This window comes from Pelophylax lessonae (assembly GCF_965119305.1).
Source record: "Pelophylax lessonae genome assembly, chromosome: 2".
In the NCBI taxonomy this organism is placed as follows: domain Eukaryota; kingdom Metazoa; phylum Chordata; class Amphibia; order Anura; family Ranidae; genus Pelophylax; species Pelophylax lessonae.
The window spans coordinates 721,440,287-721,461,454 of record NC_138769.1 but is presented as its reverse complement, the minus strand read 5'-3'; the positions used below and the strand labels follow the sequence as shown (position 1 = coordinate 721,461,454).

At 45.5% G+C, this 21,168-nt stretch overlaps 1 protein-coding gene across 1 annotated transcript in view; it reads right to left on the bottom strand.

Moving 5' to 3' along the window:
* C2CD3 (C2 domain containing 3 centriole elongation regulator) overlaps positions 1 to 21,168 on the bottom strand; it is a 220,837-nt gene that overhangs the window by 25,774 nt on the left and 173,895 nt on the right. The window contains exons 28-32 of the mRNA XM_082245743.1: positions 17,112 to 17,212; positions 16,526 to 16,684; positions 13,052 to 13,263; positions 3,423 to 4,386; positions 1,192 to 1,297 (exon numbers count right to left, since the gene is read on the bottom strand). Coding sequence (XP_082101869.1) covers positions 1,192 to 1,297; positions 3,423 to 4,386; positions 13,052 to 13,263; positions 16,526 to 16,684; positions 17,112 to 17,212 — 1,542 coding nt within the window. The remainder of the gene's footprint in view (positions 1 to 1,191; positions 1,298 to 3,422; positions 4,387 to 13,051; positions 13,264 to 16,525; positions 16,685 to 17,111; positions 17,213 to 21,168) is intronic.

Here is a 21,168-nt window from a genome sequence, read left to right as displayed (position 1 = left end):
GGGTGCCACTAAAGCCACCAGGGATGCCCACCCATGACCACCAGGGATGCCCACCATGGCCACCAGGGATGGCAAACAGGGCTCAGAGTGCCTGCCAGGGGTGCCCCCCTATCAGTGCTGCCCACCAATGCCATCTATCAGTGCTGCCCACCAGTGCCCGTTATTGCCATCTATCAGTGCCGCCCACCAGTGCCCATTATTTCCCACCAGTGCTGCCTATCAGTGCCCATCAGTGCCGATCAGTGCCGCCCATCAGTGCCACCTATCAGTGCCCATCAGTGCTGCCTATCAGTGCCCATCAGCGCTGCCTATCAGTGCCCATCAGCGCTGCATATCAGTGCTATCTTTCAGTGCCACATATCAGTGCTGCAAATCAGTGCTACCTATCAGTGCCCATCAGTGCTGCATATCAGTGCCACCCCATCAGTGCCACCCCATCAGTGTCTCCTCATCAGTGCCTGTCAGTGCCTGTCAGTGCGGCGTCATCAGTGCAGAAAAAAACGTATCTATTTACAAAATTTTATAACCTAAACAAAAAAACTTTTTTTCTTTTTTTCAAACTTTTCGGTCTTTTTTTATTTGTGCACCAAAAAAGAAAAAACCTGGCGGTGATCAAATACCACCAAAAGAAAGCTCTATTTGTGGGGAAAAAATGACATAAATTTGGTTTAGGTACAGTGTTGCATGACCGCGCAATTGTCATTCAAAATGAAACAGCGCTAAAAGCTGAAAATTGGTCTGGGAAGGAAGGGGGTTTAAGTGCCCGGTATTGAGGTAGTTAAAGATTTAAGATATGTACAATGCATTATAAACTCAAAGTCCAGTTGAAATTTTAAAATAAAAATGAAACCAATACAGTCAGGCTGTTGATAATATTAAGTGTTCATTAGTCCCCATTCAGACTAGCGCGACTTGTCACTCGACTTGTCAGCCTGACAAGTCGCGCTCGGTCGCGGGCCATTGATTAGCACAGGACCCGTTCTAATAGGAGCGACACAAGTCGCTCCGACTTCGAAAAAGGGTCCTGTACTACTTATGTTGCTTTAGCGCTGATTTGATTTCTTTTATCATTGATATTAGTGGATTACTACTCTGCTGTTTGCAACAAGTCATACAACCCCACATGTGGAGACAGGCACTCTATTGGACTTGTAGTTCCTCTGTAGCAGTTGTTGAATGACGGTGACATACCTGTTGCGCTGAGGATGATGGGAGAGAAGACTGGCTCAGTAACCGCATTGATGCTTCCAAGTGCTGAGGAGGTAGAAAGAAATTTGGGAGCTGAATGGGATCAGATCTGGACAGGGAATTGTTAAGGAAAGCCAGTACAAGATAGACAATAAGGAGTGAAAGCACTTCTGATTTACATAGTCAGGTTGAAAAAAGACAAGTCCATCTGGCTCAACCAATAAAAAACAATAAAGAGAACCCAACCATACAATCCCATATATACAATCCTATACCTGCAGTTGATCCAGAGGAAGGTGAAAACCCCAGCAAAGCATGATCCAATTTGCTACAGCAGGGGAAAAAAGTTTCTTCCTGATCCCCTGAGAGGCAAACGGATATTCCCTGGATCAACTTTACCTATAAATATTAGTACCCATTAATATTATGTACACCCAGGAAAGAATCCAGGCCTTTTTTAAAGCAATCTACTGAGCTGTGCAGAACCACCTCTGGAGGGAGTCTATTCCACATTTTCACAGCTTACGGTGAAGAAACCTTTGCGTATTTGGAGATGAAATCTGTTTTCCTCCAGACGTAAAGAGTGCCCCCTTGTCCTCTGTGATGACCTTAAAGTGAACAACTCAACACCAAGTTCACTATATGGACCCCTTATGTATTTATACATGGTGATCATATCCCCCCTAATCTCCTCTTCTCAAGAGAGAATAAATTCAGTTCCTCTAATCTTTCCTCATAGCTGAGCTCTTCCATGCTTCTTATCAGTTTGGTTGCCCTTCTCTGCACTTTCTCCAGTTCCTCAATATCCTTTTTGAGAACTGGAACCCAAAAAAATATTCCAGATGAGGTCTTACTAATGATTTGTACAGGGGCAAAATTATATCTCTCTCTCTGGAGTCCATGCCTCTGTTAATACAAGAAAGGACTTTGCTTGCTTTAGAAACTGCAGCCTGGCATTGCATGCTATTATTAAGCTTAGGATCTACCAGAACACCCAGATCCTTCTCCGCTATGGATTCCCCCCAGTTCTACTCCCCCTAGTATGTATGATGCATGCATATTCTTAGCCTCCAAGTGCATAACTTTACATTTATCAACATTAAACTTAATTTGCCACATAGTTGCCCAATAAAACAGTGCATTGAGGTCAGCTTGTAAGTTGCAGACATCCTGATTTCCAAGATTTCCTTTGGTGTAGTCTGTACCAGTGTCGTAACTAGAACCTTCAGGGCCCTGAGACATGAAACCATGAAGGGCTCCCCTGATTCCCAGCCAGGGCCCTTCCCTCTGAGCCCGGTCGCAAGTGTGACCTTTGTGACCCTAGTAGCTCTGCCACTGGGGTCAGTTTATTCTTTTTTTTTTTTTTTTTTTTTTACAGGTTTTTTTTTTTTAGGAGCTCAGTTGTGGGGCTTTCCTAAAATATCAGTGGTCTAAACAGACCTCTGATGTTCCACCTTTTAGACAGAGAAAGGAGATTGAGGACACAGCCCTCAATCTCCTTCTCTGCACCCTCAGCAGCACAGAATGGATGGACAGGAATAGCTCTGTACAGAGCTTTCCGTTCATTCACAAAGTGAAGCATAGAAAACACAGTTTACTAAGTTTCAGTTATGAATGGACAGAGTCAGTGATCGGTACAGAGCTGCAGGGGACAGGAAAGGGGAGGCATGAGAGAGCCAAGAATGAGCACAGAGGGCTGGGGTGTACATAGGGGGGTAGCAGAATGAAGCTGGATAGGAGAAGTGGCGGGGGCCAGCTGCAAATAGAGTAACCGATCTCTCCATTTCTCCTCCTCTCCTTCCCGCATGCATTAAGCGCCTACAGGAGGAAAATAGAGGGATAGGTTCCTCTATATGCAGGCGCCCCCACTGGTTCTCCTATCCAGGTGTACAGGGGGGCTGCACGAGCCCCTTGCAGCATGGGTCCAGGTTGCAATTGAGACCCCTGTAGATACGCCACTTCTCAGTACATTTTCCATCACAGAAAACAGGATATTAAACAGAAGAGGTTAAACGATTAGCTGGGTCACCTATAATTTTAATAAAGAGTCATTTTTCACCAGCTGTAGAAGCTGCCCAAGGCATCATTTCTGATATTTATCAAGTAATGTGGGGACTTTGTGCAATAAAAACCTGTGCAGAGCTTCTCACAGAATTGTTGACTGTCTAAAACAGAATGTGTAATGACCCTGTGACCTATGGTTCCCTATATCATTTCAGCAGCAGTAAGGATACAGGAGATTAAAGTGCTGGATGGGGGTGGTTTCTGCCATGTCCGGAAGCTCCTCCACGCTCTGCACTGAAGGACTGGTATCCCTCTGAGAAGACTCAGGATGAGAAGATGACTGATACCCAGACCTGTAGTCATCTCTCACCTCTCGGTCGGTGTCTTCTCCTTCCATAGCAAGATCCTGAGACTCATCAGATTCACTGCCACTTAGCGACATCTCAGCGGGCAGTTGTGTCACTCCATGAGTCCGTTCCTCACCCCTCAGTCTGTCCTCCTCACTGATGTCTGAGAGATCTGGCGAATCCCGACCCAGTGAATGGATGCTTTCTGAGTCTTCCAATGCTTCTTGGTTTTGGGTGTCTGAACCATTGCCTGCAGTCATTTCACGGTATTCATCTGCCATATGAGAGTCACATGATCTGGCGGTATTCGGGTTACTGTCCTGCTCATCCTGGAGAACCGAAGAAATCAGACTGAGCTTGTCTTGGAGATTTCTATTGGTTGGAACATCTTCCATTGCCACCTGCTCTGTCTGCAGATCATGTCCTGGTTCGGACACCATACTAGACCATGGGCTCGTTCTGTCTGTCAGAGTGGTGATTTCATTCAGAGTCCTTGGTTCAATGACATTTTCCTCGTATTCCTCATCACTGTCCTGCTGAATGTAGTCTTCTGGTTCTTCCTCCTCACGATCCACAGCAAAGCTGCCTTGTCTCTCAGTGTAGCTTAACAAGTCCTCCATGTTGTTCTCCAAACGTATGGGAGATCCAGCTTCAGAGAATGGAGGTGTAACCACGCGGTGAGATTCATCCTCACTGTCAGATAATTCCTTGTCGATGACCGGCCACACATTCTCAGACGGACGTATGCCAATGACCTCTGACCTGGCTACGCTTAGAGGCTGATGACTGCTGCCACCATCTACTGTGCTGGTAGCAACTTCTCTAAGGATAGCCTTTTCCTGGAGGCCTAGGAGAGAAGAAATACCAAGAAAAAACATAAGTACGTTGCCTGCATAAAAAGAGATTATCATTTTTATTCATCAATAAATCCTTTTCAAGTTTATTGGAAGACATGAAACCCTGGTGGTATAAAGAAATACTTTACCCATTCAGGGACTCCATCATTTCTTACGTCTGAGAAGCCAAATCACCAAACACTAACATTGTCACATAGGAGAAAGGGAATTAAATCCCATGTGTAATGGTATCCTGCACTGGATATCCTAAAAATGGATTTTTGTAAAATCTTACCGTAAAATCCTTTTCTCTTAGCTCATCGACAGACGTAGTCCTCGGTGATACACCACCTTCGGGTTATGTTACCTCCGCAGGAGCAGGACTAGACAGGAAATTAAAAAGCTCTGGCCACACCCTAGGGGCAGTCCCAGAGGGTATATCCTCTCTCTCTCTGCCTCAGCAAATCAGTTATGTGAAAAAGCAGTGCTTAGAGAATTTAACCCAACCCAACTCCAAAACAGAGGGGCGGGGACTACGTCTGTCGATGAGCTAAGAGAAAAGGATTTTACGGTAAGATTTTACAAAAATCCATTTTTCTCTAGCGCTCATCGACAGACGTAGTCCTCGGTGATACACCACCTTCGGGACGTCCCAGAGCAGTATCACAACTGAGGGGTGGGAAAATGGAAATCAATCCCAATCTAGAAGGCCCAACCGGTGCCAACTAGAAGTTTACAATGCTCATCCTTAATGATGAGACTCAACCAAAAAAAGAGAAAATTTTTTTTTTTTTTTCAAACAGAAAAAAACCCTCGAGGTAGACCACCGGTCTCCTCAAATTGCGGCCTGCAAAACCTTGCGGCCAAATGAGGCATCCGCCGATGCCGTAACATCAATTTTATAGAATTTTGTAAAGGTATGTACAGACGACCAGGTGGCCGCCTTACATACCTGGACCACTGACGCCTGATGGCGAAAGGCCCAGGAAGTACTGAGCGCTCGAGTGGAGTGCGCCCTAACAGGGAACGGAGGACTCTGACCCTTAATAGAATAAGCCTGTACCACCGTTTGTCTAATCCATTTGGCAATGGTCGCGGCAGATGCAGGCAAACCCTTTCTGGGGCCATCCGTGATCACAAAAAGTGAATCCGTCTTACGGAATGATTCCGTAGCTTTCAGGTATACCCTGATTGCCCGAACCACATCCAAGGAATGCAACGCATGTTCCCAATGATGCTTGGGCTGAGGACACAAGGAAGGTAGTACAATATCTTCATTCAGATGAAAATCTGAAACCACCTTGGGAAGAAAAGATGGCTTAGGATGAAGTACTACCTTATCCCTATGAATCACTAGGTATGGTGACTGGCATGATAATGCAGCCAGTTCTGACACCCTGCGAGCAGAAGTAATAGCCACCAAGAAGGCCACCTTCTGGGATAGAGTAAGCAAGGGAATCTCCCTGATGTTTTCAAAGGGAGGTTTCTGTAGAACCGACAAAACCAAATTAAGGTCCCAGGGCGGTAAGGGCGCGCGGACTGGAGGAGCCAGGTGCCGCACCCCCTGGATGAAATTCCGCACCAAGGATTTGGTAGCTAAAGGCTTCTGAAAGAAGATTGCTAATGCTGAAACTTGACCCTTGATGGTGCTCAAGGCTAGCTTCTGCTCAACCCCTTGTTGCAAAAAGGCCAATATTCGAGTCACCGAATAGGTACGTGGAGGAAATCCTAAAGATTCGCACCACGCAATATAAGTCTTCCATGTGTGATAATAGACTTTGCTGGAAGTCGCTTTCCTTGCTTTAATAAGGGTAGGAATGACTGAAGTAGACAAACCTCTGTCCTTCAGTACTTGGGTCTCAATGGCCAGGCCATTAAAACCAGCGACTGTAAAGCACGAAGGTAAATTGGTCCTTGAGACCACAGACACTCCCTGAGACGAAGTTCCCACGGAACGTCTGCGACTAACATGTCCAAGTCGGCCAGGCCGGCTTGAGGAGGCCAGCCTAGAATTTCTAGGACCACTGGCGCTGATTGGATCTGAACCAGGCGTCCCTAGAGGTATCTGGCCCCGACCATCCGAGAAAGTCTGGTCGTTTTCTATTCCCACACATTTATCAGATACCTGATTGCTATCAGGAAGGGTGATCTTTTCTGGTTGAACCTCAGGGACCGAAGTCACCCGACTAGAGGCTACTTGGCCTATCTGGTCAACCAGATCCGATTCCTGTGAGGTATCGGGACTAATCTTAGGAAAAGGTAAAGAAAAAGATCTTTTCAGGGAACGGTAACTACCGCTTCCTGTGGTACTTAAATGTTGGAAGGGAAGAATCGCACCGGTAGTAGTGGTTGATGCTCGATCTAATGTCCTGAATACCGGTGAAAACGTCCCCCCACCCTGAAACCGGGTGGGGGCGCACCTTCAGGCTGTGTACTCCTTTGCTTCGGGTTTGGCTGGGTTGGTCCCCTTCTTGAACCCTCCTGGAGGAGTCTTGCCTTTCCCGCTAGTACCAGCCGGGCGCCCTTTATGGGCGGTAAAGAAAGGTCCTCGCTTGTTGCGAGGTCCCTTAGCTTTTGCAGCCTGTGGCAAAAAAGTGCTCTTGCCCCCAGTGGCATCCTTAATGATTTCATCTAGGTTGGCTCCAAATAGACGATTCCCCTGAAAGGGGAGATTGGTCAAGGTCTTTTTGAAACCTAGGTCAGCTGACCAGCATTTTAACCACAGCACACGTCTGAGGATCACTGCTAACTTAGATGCATGCCCTAATAGGGGAGTAGTGTCCAAGGCTGCGTCACAGATAAACCGTAGCCCTTGTATGATCTGTTCCATCAAATCAGATGTCTCCTGGGGAATATCTTTTCCCCTAAGATCTTGGCGTACCATTTTCGCCCATTCCGTAAGTGTCTGGGAAACTAGACCAATAACGATTACTGGTCTAAATGCTGACCCTATCAGAGAAAAGATAGTGCGGGACTCTGCTTCTATCTTTCGATCCACCGGATCCTTAAAGGACGAAGTGTCCTCCACTGGAATAACCGTGGCTTTATTCAGCCTGGAAATAGGCGGATCCACGACTGGTGGTACCGTCCATTTCTTAATGATGGATTCCTCAAACGGATAGCGTCTAGCAATACGCTTGGAAATAGTAAAGGTACGTTTAGAATGCTCCCATTCTCCTTTAATCTGATTACCAAAACATTTAGGTACAGGAAAAGCATTCGCCGTCTTGATGGGCTTATTAGTCCCAAAAGGCCTCTATGTTTCAGTTGCCTCTGCCGGTAAAGCCTCAAGTTTTAAGGTTTCTTGCACTGCCACAACTAGTGCGTCCACCAATGCTTCTTCCTGAATTATAGCAAGAGAAGAAGCGTCCTCCTCACTGTCTGAGGGGGCTTTACCTGGGATAACAGCCCTTGCAGAGGAACCTGCAACTGCCGTGACCATCTCTGAATCTGAGTCAGAGGTGTCAGATGGTATAGGGGTAGGCGGGGGTCGCTTCCTAGACCCCCGTCCCTGACAGGCCGCCTCCACCCGAGCCACCATAGACTCCAAAATTGCTGTAAATGACTCTATACTCTGTGCACCGGCGGGTCCCGAGGCCCCCTCGAGGGAAACAGGTGGGGGAATATGTGTGGCAGGGTCCATAATAACTCCAGTTACTTCCTGGATAATATAATTCAAAAGTAAAGAAAAAAACTTTTTTTTTTTTTTTTTCTTTTCTGACCCCCAGCGCCACAAAAAGCCCCTTAGTGTTACCTGCTTAGGGATCCCTATCGATCGAGAGAGAGAGAGATAGACCCCCAGGCTCACCACTTGATGCTCAGAGTTAAACTGCAACAGCTTACAGCGCTGTCTCGACAAACAGGAAGTCTCTTGGCTGGCTGCCCAGGAAGAAAGGAGGCGGCTCCGCCCCTCTGCACGCCTTCCGGCGCCTCCCCCAAGCTCCACGAGGTGTAGGATCACCTCAAACATGGCCGCCCCCATGCTGGAGACACGAGGCTACGCCAAAATGGCGGCTCGTGCGATCCAGCAAAAAAAAAAAAATGGCGGCGGCCTAAACTGAATAGCGGTGTGCTGCAGGGCACACAACACTCTCTCTGCATGGGGATATGGCGTGGTTGGCGGTACCGGCCCTGGCGGACCGCGTGGCCGTTCGGGAGGCCTGCTATTAGCTGGAGATCTGATTTGGAAGGCAGTCTACATGTCCGTGGCTTCTGACTGGTAGGTAGCTTATACTTAACCCATAAGATTCCCAGAATGCCACAGATTACATCTTTAAAACATGTATACAATAGATTGTTAGCTCCCAAGCCAAGCCTCCTGGCTTTTGCACACATAAATCACACTCAAAGTAGGAGGATTTGTGACATGTTATAGGATAGAAAGGACTCTTTCTTACCATACAGAAAGGGGCCCGCGTTCACCACCAAACCCGTCAGGGAAAAAGGGGGAACATACTACTCACCATACCGGAACCAGGCGGGCACCAACTCCTGACAGTACCCCTCTCCACCGGGGCGGGAGGGCTGTCGACCGATACGGACGCCGTGACTCATGGTCTTTGGCGTTTCGGCGAGACGTTTAACTCGCGTGGACAGTCCTTTAATGGGACTTTGTCGCGGCCGACCCAGCGCGGAGCTATGGCCTGCACGCGCTCGTAGGCTGAACTGGGGTGACCACCGGATCTCAACATCCAGCCCGTCGCCCAGTTCAGCTTTCTTGCTTGAAGATCTCACAGGAACACTGGAGAAAAAAGCTGTCTAAAAAATCTTTTTAAGAAAATAATCTTGCCAGGACCTAAGATCCCAGCAAGGTGTCTAGGTCCTTACTCCTAACTAGACAGAAAATAACTGATTTGCTGAGGCAGAGAGAGAGAGGATATACCCTCTGGGACTGCCCCTAGGGTGTGGCCAGAGCTTTTTAATTTCCTGTCTAGTCCTGCTCCTGCGGAGGTAACATAACCCGAAGGTGGTGTATCACCGAGGACTACGTCTGTCGATGAGCGCTAGAGAAAAGCTGTCGCAAGCAACCATTTTGTTTGAAGAGTTCAGACATGACAGTTATAAAGACCACTCATTCACCCAGCCCCTTCCTTGAGCTAATTAATGTAGGAATGTAGAGGCTTCAAATAGCTGGCACTTCAAAGAACTCCTTATCTCCACAGGCAAAACCCTGGCAGATGTACAGGCCAGGTCATAATCTTAGCAGATGTCCACTAAGGCTGGCCAGAGCCGCCTCATAAATTCCACAGCCAAATTTTTAATTTGAGATGTACCAATACCTCTCACAATTTATACCCAATCCACAAATGCAGACAGGAACATGACACATTAACAAAAGGTATATATTTGGATGAGAAATAAAATACCGATCAAATTAAGATCATACATGACCACCCTGTCACATATAGAATAGAAGGTAGCCATAAGATATTTCCCTGTATGATAACATATTCATGTTTAGTATCTTTTGAAGCCAAATCACATGCTGAGTGATGAACTAGCAGTTTAAAGAATGTAACCCTTACATATTTTGAGATATAATTATAAATCTGTCTAAACGGGAGGTTCCTTAGCATTGTCTGAGCCTCAGGGCCGCCCAGGGCCACTTTGTTTATTGGTCAGGGACTTCTGGTGACACCCCCTGCGGTCTCAGAGAAAAAGGAGAGAAGCAGATGAGTTCTCAGTTCTCCTGTACCATCGAAGAAGGAATATTTAACTATCACTTTGAGAACTGGCTCAGCTTCTGAAACTCTGATAATACAAGGACATTGACTGCAAGTATTCTTATTTCTAATTCTTTATCTTTTTTTTCTAAATTGCTGAATTGTGTGTCTATTTCTTTGAAACCCATTTTTCTGTAAATATTTGTATTTGCACCAATTTTAACCTTTTTATTATTAAACCTTGTTTTGAAAAGTGTTAATCTTGTCTCTAAGCTCTTAATGCAAGCTAACCAAAGAACCTGTCTCTTGAAGAGCGCTACTGTCTAGAATAAATCCTCTGGACATCCCTGTCTGCGGTGACAGTGCGTGTTACAGATGATTATTCTAAAGTCATAATTGGTATTTCTAAAATTACGAGCGTCCGCTGGGCTCATAAAATAACATAGCGGTGGTGGCAGAGAAAGGGTTAATTGCTTAATTAGCCCGGTGACAATCGTTCTCAGCCTGCTGGCATCTAGATTGTGGTCCCGCAAGCTGGAAAATCTTTGTGCCAGGTGCAGCTGAGAGTGGCATTGTTACGCAAGTGACGGCAGGGTGTGAGATTGCCTGGTCCTCGGTCACAAGTTAGTGAGAAGGGCAGGGGTCTGATACCCACCACCGTCACACCATGTGCCTCCTTAAAGTGGAGTTCCACCCATTTTAACAAGTTGAGATGTACGTAATCCCCTTTAAATATGCTTTTACCAATGCAAACAATTTATTTTATTCTTTTTGTAAGGAAACACCGTTTTTCTTCTTTCTTCATCTGCACTTCCGGGTCCTGCTGCCTTTCGGCGATTACGTCACTCGGCGATTCGCAAGGGCTCCTGGGATATCGGCGTAGTGTATCCCAGCAGCCCTTGCGAATCGCCTAATGATGAAATCTCGTGTTATTTCCAGTTCTCAGGGATGTATTGCATTCACTCCCCGCTTCACCCCGCCTCCGCCCCGCCTCCTCTCAGTGAGTTCTACGGGATATAATGCTTTCAGTCACTGAGAGGAGGCGGGCGGAGGCGGAGCAGAGTGCGGACTGAATGCAATACATCCCTGAGAACTGGAAATAACACGAGATTTCGTCATTAGGCGATTCGCAAGGGCTGCTGGGATACACTACGCCGATATCCCTGCAGCCCTTGCAAATCGTCGAGTGACGTAATCGCCTATAGGCAGCAGGACCCTGAAGTGAAGATGAATAAAGAAGAAAAACGGTATTTTCTTAGAAAAATAAAAATAAATTGTTTGCATTGGTAAAAGCATATTTAAAGGGGATTACGTACATCTCAACTTGTTAAAATGGGTGGAACTCCACTTTAACCAGAAATACCATTTTTCTCCCTGCAGCAGAACAGAGTGGTGGGGGATGCATGGCCAAAACAGAAGTTGCAATGCTGGTTAGCTACATCAGAGACTCTTAATTGATGTATTTTTGAGCGATCACCGCACTTGAGACCTGGGGAGTTTGGCCTAGACCCTGTCCGTCTGATGGCTTGGTGTACTTACTGGCTCCTATGCCGCTCCTGATTACTAGTAGGCATTAGGAGGGGGTATTTTTATTCTTCTCTCTGTAATTGTGTTCCATGCCAAGAACTACTGCACTACCAAGGGGGTGAGTGGGGGATGTTTTTGACTTTTTTTCTATGTTTGTCTTGTTTGTTCTGTTACAAAATTCATAAATAAAATTTTTCAAAAAAATAAATAAGTGCAGTACTCTACAAATGGTTTAAAGGGGAAAGTGCCACTTGTCTGCCTCCTCCCCCTCTGCTGCCACATTTGGCACCTTTTTGGGAAGGTGGGAGCAGGTACCTGGTTTTGACAAGGTACCTGCCCCCCACTTCCAGCTCAGTTCGCCTTGGCGAACTGAGCCGGAAGCTTGGAGCCCCCCCCACCTTCTTCTCCCACAGTCAGCCCATTCACAAAGCGTAGCACAGAAGGAAACCAACTGTGAAGCCACGGGGCTTCGCTGCCGGTTTCCCTTAGTCAAGATGGCCATGCCAGCACCTGAAGGCCGTTTGAAAAATCGTCTCAGAAGTTAAACATTTTTAACTGCTGGATGTCGAGGATGTTCAGTATTTGATACGCCAATCAATGCCTGCATTTTATGCAGATAATGTGAGTGTACCCACAATTGATTGTTTATACAATATCACACTATGTTGGCAATCTTTTATTTTTTAGGTTACGACTTTGCTGGAGTCTATTACACCTCATGGAAGTAATTCCTGGTTTTATCTGATGCTGTTCTTCCCTTACTACTGTGGCTGGCGAGCCGATATACACACAGGCTTTTGTTGACCAATTTAACAGGGGGGTCACACGAGATCTGGTGAGCAGGATTTGAGTGCGAGAGGTGTCACTGGGTCTACATCAGGATCTCATCAGGATCTCCTACCTATCACAATGGTTGTGGGCAGGGCTTCTTTTCTTGGAAAATAGGTGCAGAAACTCTCCCCTTCTGAGTCACCCCTTGTCTCCACCCACTACCCACCTCTGAGCACTGTCCCTTGGTTCCACCTCCTACCCAACTCCCACGCAAAACAAAATACCCAGCAACTAAAAATCCACCCCAGCAACATTAGACCCCCTCCAGTAGCAACAATGGCTCTCCCAGCAACCAGTATACATAGATCAGTCAACAATAGACCTCTACCTCAACAGGAGATCCCTACCAACCACATAAGACCCCCAGTAGCAACAATAGATTCCCCCAGTAGCAACAATAGATCCACACACAATAATATATCCCTACCAGTAACAAAAGATCCCCAAGCAGCCAGCATCAAGAGACCCTCCAACACACCCCACACCCCTTGCTATTACATACATTCAGTGCTGGAGGTGCCGGAACTGCGTTCCTGCTGAAAAAAAGCCCTGGTTGTGGGACTTTTATATATGATTATTGGATAATGTTTGCTATAACAGCGCTGCACTATTTTTGTTTTAGATTTTATAAAATTCGTTGAATTCTGTTTCTCACCAGTGATGAGGTTGCTGACTTGTGAAACCAACTGACTGGATTTCTTCAGCAATAACTGAGCATCTATGTCCTCCTCAGAGCTGGTGGAGATGGGAGGCTTGCTTTCTGTGATATGTTCTGTGGCTCCTCCAGGTGTCGCTGTACTCGAGAGGCTCCTATACAGCTTCTGGTTAAAATACTTCTGAATATCATCCAGCTCATTAAGATTTTTCCTAAAAAAAAAAATAATATAAACTCATTCAAGTAGAGACTTTGCAATGGAGCACAGGTCAGGACAGACATCACAACATTTCTCCTGTGTTCATTGTAAGACATATTCATGCAATATGGCCGTACAGGATTAAAGCTGAACTCTGTGACAAATTGTTTAAATACAAGAGCCATGTGTATCCTTACTTATGAACTTTTGTCTGGTTTGTGTATTTTTTCCAGATCTGTGAAGTAATCCAGTGAGAGACTTTAGCTCTGTGCATGAGCCTCCTGTAATAAAGACCGCTCACTGCTGCTCTCTCTGCTTGTGCAGGGTGACTGGTCTTGTCTCCGCCCCCTCCTGTAGTTTTCTGCAGGCAGCCTGTAGTGGGTGGGGCATGCCAGATCCCTCCCACAGCTCTGCTCGTGCACAGGCTGCACAACACAATGATGAGGTCACTGTGACTTTTGTAAGGTAATATCGGAGGTTGCAAATGCCTTTGGTGCACACAAGACCGATTGATATCCTTTGGGGCTATTGAGGAGAAAATGTTTTGCCCAGAGTTCAGCTTTAAGAGAAAACATACAAACCAAAGATTTGCAGGTAAATAAAGGACGTTTATTTGCAGACACGTGAAGTTTTATCTGACCATGTGATCTTTCCTGAAAATGCTTTTCTAACCAAATCATCCAAGTTTTTACAAAGAAATGTAATGATTGGGAGCAGCTAAAAGTTTTATTTATTTTTTTACCAAATTTGTCATGATCTGTGTATGGCACTAAGCACTCTTGCCCTACATTGCCCACTTCTCATCCAGTAATTGCAGGCGATTCTCATGTAGTGTAGAATCAACCTTTTAAAAACATATAAACCAATCATTTTACAGCTATTGCCTTGCTATAAAAAGTCAGGAAAGCACAATGGTTTAAGGGTTGGCATGTCTGCTTTGCAGAATTGGGGTCCCCAATGCAGATCCTAGCAAGAACACTATCTGCATGGAGTTTGCATGTTCTTCCTGTGCTTGTGATGGTTTCTTCCCACACTCTAAATACCTACTGGTAAAGTTGATTGTCTCCTGTCCAAATGCCCCTACTACAGGGATTAATAAATCTGCTTTGAATCTAGGAGTCCGATAAAGCGGTTGTATACCCTAACAAAAAAAATAAAACCTGCAAGACAATGTCATAATGTGCTAGTATGCACATTATTAACGACTGCAGATAAGCGTGAGACTAAAGGGGCCTCATCCAAGGTCGCGTCACACAGGTATAAAACAGCCTGAATAATTTGGTCCACCATCTCCAGAGCAGCAGGAGGGGCGGAATCAGCCACAAGGGTGCGTCTTAGCACCTTAGTCCACTCCACCACAGCCTGAGAGACCATTACTGAGGCGAACACGGTTTCATCAAGGAACCTGCCACCAGATAGGAGTGGCGGTTAAGAGACTCCACCCGCCTATCCGCCGGATCTCTAAACACCGGAGAATCCTCCGCGGGCATCAAAGTGGCTTTATTTAACCTGGACACAGTGTGGTCCACCTTAGGGGCCACAGTCCAGCACGAATCCACCGGAGACGCAAAGGGATAACGGTACTGAAACTGCTTAGGCACCACAAAATTGCGCTTTAAATTGTGCCATTGTTCATTCACTGTTTCGTGAAACTCAGCGGGACAGGGAAACACCTGAACCGACTTTTGGGCTTTGCGGGTCCCAAAGGAAGACCGCTTACCCGGCAGGTGGGGCTCATCTTCTAAATGTAGCGTGTCTTTAACCGAGCTAATGAGCGCAGAAATTGCAGCGCGTTCTCTTGCGGACCCGGAGGGGGAATCCTCCCCCTCCACCTCCTCCTACTCCCCATCCGACTGAGGACTGAGACCTCTCAGGGGGTACACTGTCTGTGGCAACCATATCTGGCTCTGAATCAGAAGACTAAGAAAGCCTGGGCCTTTTCTTAGAAGCCCGCTCAGACATCCCAGTAGTGAAGACTGTATGAGTGGGCGGCGACTGTCAGTGGACGTAAGAGAAATGTGCATTTATTTTTTTTTTGTAGGAGTCTGGAAAGCATTGCACCAGCGATCAGCAGATTGCTGGTGCCATGCAGATCTACAGACTGTCAGTGTAAGCAGTCTGCCCAAGCTGTCTGCCCGTACATCCTATGGGCAAGTAATTTTATTATTAGCCAACAGCCACAAAGGCTGTCGGTACTTGTAGTTCATTAATTCACAGAACTCTGTGAAGGAATGACATGGCCCTGTGGGCGGAACCCCACATGGCTGCGTTCTTTTCAAATAGTGACAGCAGATATGGAAAGAAGATCCCTGGCCTACTGTCACAAGGAGTTCAGGGACTAGGGAGCGGTTTCAGGATCAGGAACGTTACCTTAAAAATGGGTGAAACGCGTAACATGTTCCCAAAGGTTAACTTAAGCCAGCAATAGAGGGTTCAAAATCATAGCCAGTTCAGCAGGAACCAGATGAGATTCGAACCATGTATGGGCAGGCTGAATGTACCAAAGTTGATTGAACAATCAACTTAGGTACAACCAGCCTGTCGGATTTTACATGCGATTATTGCTAGCGTCTGTAATTGCTGCTAGCAATCACTGTGCAGGGATGGTCCCCCCCCCAACTGGGAGAACACAATGGCTTGGCGGGAGGGATTCCCCCATCAACACAGTCAGTGATCGAGTGATTTTCTTTCCTGCAATGCGTGGTTGCAGGGGAAAAATGTTCTCCGTCCATGGCCGGCTTTATCTTTTAAACACATAAGTCTGATGGCTGGAATCCACATTAGCACAACAGTAGTCATGATTTAAGGACTCTTTCACACATAAATTTAATTCTAAAGCAGCCATTAATGGGCAATAAACGCACCCATAGAAATAATAAATGTTTTGAACGCGTTGCACAGGTGTTCAAGTCCTGTCAGCTAACGCTCCTCAAACATGTTTTTTTTCTTTTTCATTTTTTTTTTTCACAAGGCTCAAAGGGGAAATTATGACTTTTGACATTTTGCAACTGCACAGGCATACTTGTGGTGCATTTCAATACAAGTGAATGGAGGAGGTTGGATAGCATAAATACCTGCGGAACTCTGCAGGCAGTTATTTTTACCTCGCCACAACCTGTGGCAGCACCAAGGCAGCAGTGTGTACACCTCCATCCGTTCTCAATTTTAGCCATTTTGAGTGATGTTCATAGGTGGTCAGGAAGAGGTAAAAATGCGACCCAACCTCCTATTTTCAATGCCTGTGTGAAAGAACTCTTAAGGTCTCATTCCCCTACCTGAGTGCAGACAGCAGAGATGTTCGAGAGGACTGTGAAAGGACATCCAAGTGCTCTGCACTCCGTGTGTACTGTTCTGCTTGGTGTAATGACTCCTGGAAACGTCTCAAGGTCTCCGTGTGTTCTGTATTACCAACTGGTAGGACTGGCTCTTCTCTCCTAAAAGAAAAAAAAATACAAACTATTATATATATCTGCAAAGCACAAGTTAAAGATGCCTGTACTGTAGGTTGCCTTGGCAGTCAGGCCGATCAAATGGCTTTAATACTTTATCTAAGGCTCTAAGGAAAAACAAGTACAAATCAGGACATGATCTGACTTTAGTGCAAATTTTTAATCTGCACTCTCACTGCAAATCAGCAATTTAGGAAATACTGAAGTCAGAGACAGACAGTCATTAGTATTTTTACAAGGGGGTCAGCAATGGAGGGTCCATTGTTTCCTTTAAAGTGGATCTGAACTCAGAAATAATTGGTAAGCCTTATTAAAGGCTTTCCTATAGGTACAAGTTACAGAGGAAGCTTTACTTCCTCTTTAACGGTCACCTGGTTCATCTGCATACAATAGATCGCAATTTGCTTCTTACCTTTCAGTAGGGTTGATGAAGCCGTCTGCCTTTTCTGTTTGGTGGAGGGGGAAGTTAAATATGGGGCTCGGCTGATACAGGAAAGATGTATGCGCTGTAACCTGGAGAAGAGAGTGAAGAATAAGTCTAGAACATGCAGTGATAGAAGAGCCATAAGTATAACATTTCATGGGACGATCACTAAAACTGGCTGTTGCTTTGATTGTGCCTAAAGGTGGGGGCTGGGATGAGTGCAGTTCATCAATTTATAGATAAATTCTTAAAAATGACATTTATTTTTTTAAACCTTACCTCCTAAAGATCCATAAAATGTCGCTAGTAACCATTTTACTGCCAAAGCCTTTTTTTGACATATTGTTTTAACATATGTTAACCACTTAAGCCCCGGAGGATATGGCTGCTCAAAGACCAGGGCCTATTTTGCGAATCGGCACTGTGTGACTTTAACGGACAATTGCGCGGTCGTGTGACGCTGTACCCAAATGAAATTGACGTCCTTTTTTTCACTTAGCCCAGGAGGGGCTGACTGTCGCCGTATATGTACTGGCGGCGGTCGGCAAGTGGTTAAAATACTACTTATAGGCCAGAAGATTTCTTAAACGTGCTCCAACCATTACATATTTTCTATAAACAGAGAAAAAAAAATAGTGGTAGTTGTACCTTCATATTAGCGCGACTGTTTATCAAACCCATATTTTCAGTGGAAAAAAAAAAAGCCACCTGAATCACCTCTAGTAGAAAGCCAACAGGCTGCAACTAAAATGTAAACCGATTCCGGTCAGCTATAATGGCTGGGAGTCCGTTTACAAGTAAGCACTGCTGCCGATGTATGGCATATGTCAGCGACAGGGATAGGGTTGCAAATCTGGAGATCTGGTGTGTGATGAAACGTATTCATCCACCCATCTTTTATGCAGTTCTTTAAGGGTAATCAATATAAATATAAAAAAAACAGTAAAGTTCTGTTTCTGGTAACTGGGCCTAAACTCAATTGTTTTGAATGATATATTTATACTGTATGTCTCCCTGTTAAGCTGCTCACCCAGCTTCACAACTCTATTCTAATACACTACTCAAAAAAATTAAAGGAACACTTTGAAAACACATCAGATCTCAATGGGGAAAAAATCTCACGCTGGATATCTATACTGGTATGGACTGGGTATTGGGTAATGTGTTAGGAAGGAAAGGATGCCACAACATTTGATGGAAATTAAAATTATCACCCTACAGAGGGCTGAATTCAAAGACACCCCCAAACTCAAAGTGAAAAAATGATGCAGCAGGCTAGTCCATTGTGCTGAAATTTCATTGCAGCAACTCAAAATGGTACTCAGTAGTTTGTATGGCCCCCCATGTGCTTGTATGCATGTCTGACAACGTCGAGGCATGCTCCTGAGACGATAGATGGTGTCCTGGGGTATTTCCTCCAAGATCTGGACCAGAGCATCACTGAGCTCCTGAACAGACTGAGGTGCAACCTGGTTGCTTTGGATGGACCAAAACATAATGTTCCATTGATTTAGGTCAATAACGTGGGGGCCATTCAATGGTATCAATTCCTTCATTCTCCAGGAACTGGCTGCATTCTCTCGCCACATGGGGCCGGGCATTGTCGTGCACCAAGAGGAACACAGGACCCACTGCACAAGCGTAGGGTCTGACAATGGATCCAAAGATTTCATCCCGATACCTAATGGCAGTCAGGGTGCCATTGTCTATCCTGTAGAGGTCTGTGCGTCCCTCCATGGATATGCCTCCCCAGACCATCACTGACCCATCACCAAACCGGTCATGCTGAAGGATGTTACAGGCAGCATAACATTCTCCATGGCTTCCCCAGACTCTTCCACGTCTGTCACATGTGCTCAGGGGGAACCTGCTCTCATCTGTGAAAAGCACCGTTTTCATTACTAAAGTCTTGTATGTGGTCTCTTAACAACCCCTCCAAAATCTTGCAGACTACTGATGTTAGGCTGACTGGTCTATAGTTACCCAGGATATATCTCGGCCCTTCTTTAAATATTGGTACCACGTTGGCTTTTTTCCAATCAGCTGGCACCATACCGTCTGTAAACTATCCTTAAAGATCAAGAATAATGGTCTGGCTTTCACCTGGCTGAGCTCTTTAGGAACCCTCGGGTGCAAGCCATCCGGTCCCGGAGATTTATTTAGGTTAAGTTTCTCTAGTTTAGTTTTAAGTCTATCTTCTGTTAGCCATGGCGGCACTTCCTGAGGTGTGTTGTTTAGTTTGGCCTTACAAGCTGGGTACGTGTAGCCCCCCGATTCTTTTGTGAAGACTGAAGAGAAGAAATTATTTAACATTTCGCCTTCTCTCTGTCCTCTGTGGCCAGCTTCCCTTCGTCGTCTTTTATGGGGCCAATGTGTTCTGGCCTCGCTTTCTTACTATTTATATACTTAAAGAATTTCTTAGGGTTTTTCTTACTCTCCTCCGCTATATGTCTCTCGTGTTCAATTTTAGCCGCCTTGATTTCGCCTTTACATTTCTTATTACACTCTTTGTAATGCTTGAATGCTGCCAATGACCCCTCAGCCTTGTATTTTTTGAAGGCCTTTTATTTAGTATTAAGCATTTTTATGCTAGAGTTTAGCCACCCAGGGTTTAGTTTTGCTCTTTTAAATTTATTTCCCTTTGGAATGGACTGGCCAATCCCTTTGTTTAGTATGCTCTTGAAGCACTCCCATTTTTCCTCCGTGTTCTTTGTTCCCAGGGTTCTATCCCATTTGATATTTTCTAGCATAGAGCGCAGTTTTGGGAAATTGGCTCTTTTGAAATTTAGTGTCCTTATATTACCCTTGTGTTTCCTATTACTATGATTAATACTGAAACTAATTGACCTATGGTCACTGTTTCCTAAGTTGCCCCGTATTTCTAGATCCATGAGCAGGTCTGTATTGTTGGTAATCAGTAGGTCAAGTACCGCATTGTTTCTGGTCGGTGCATTCATCATCTGACCCATGAAATTGTCCTGCAAAACATTTAGGAACTGCCGAGCCTTGGCTTAATGCGTGGTTCCTTCTGCCCAGTCTATATCTGGATAATTAAAGTCCCCCATTATAATGACATTACCCATCCTTGCTGCCAATCCTGTCTGTAAAAGGAGGTCCGCCTCCCCCTCCTCAATCTGGTTGGGGGGCCTATAGCATACGCCCAATATTGCCTTCCCCATAGTGCCTTCCCTTTGAAGTTCTACCCATAGGGATTCTGCCACGTCCATAGCTCCATTATTAATATCATGCCTCATATTTACCTGTATACTGTTCTTAATATACAGACATACCCCTCCCCCTTTTTTACCTTCTCTATCTCTGTGATAAAGGGAATACCCCTGAATGGTCGCCATCCAGTCATGAGAGCTGTCAAACCAAGTCTCCGTTATCCCCACAAAATCTAAGTCTTCCTCAAACATCAGAAGCTCCAGCTCTCCCATCTTGTTGGCCAGGCTTCTAGCATTGGTATACAACCCTCGTAATTTTGTACGGTTGCATACTATATCCTCGTTTGATGATGCTTTTAGGCTGCTCTTGCAATTTTTTCCCCATACCCCCCTTGGATTTAGGAACTCTGAACACCCTACCGCTAATGTCCCCATTTTTGCCCGCTGAAGCTTGCTCCCTGCTGGCTAAAGGCCCGTACACACGATACGAAAATCGGAAGGGAAATTTCATCCAACGAACGATCTGCCGGTTTTCGGATTGTTAGTATAGTGCTTTCAACAGCCGATTATGAATTTTCGGATGACAAAAACTGGATGTGCAGGCTATAAAATTTTTATCGTACGTCAACACATCATCCGATTTTCGTTTAATTAGTACAGTTTTCGTCCGAAAAAAATCGTAAGAGCAAGACTAGGCATGCTCAGCAAAGAAAGAACACATACAAAACAATCCAACACATGACATCACTTCTGAAGTAGAATTCTGTCGTACGGGACTTTTCATATGAAAGTAACCTCTTCACTTTCGACATGAGACCAGCATGCAACATAAAACGGACGACAGATCGTTTGATAATCTGATCGTGTGTATGGGGCTT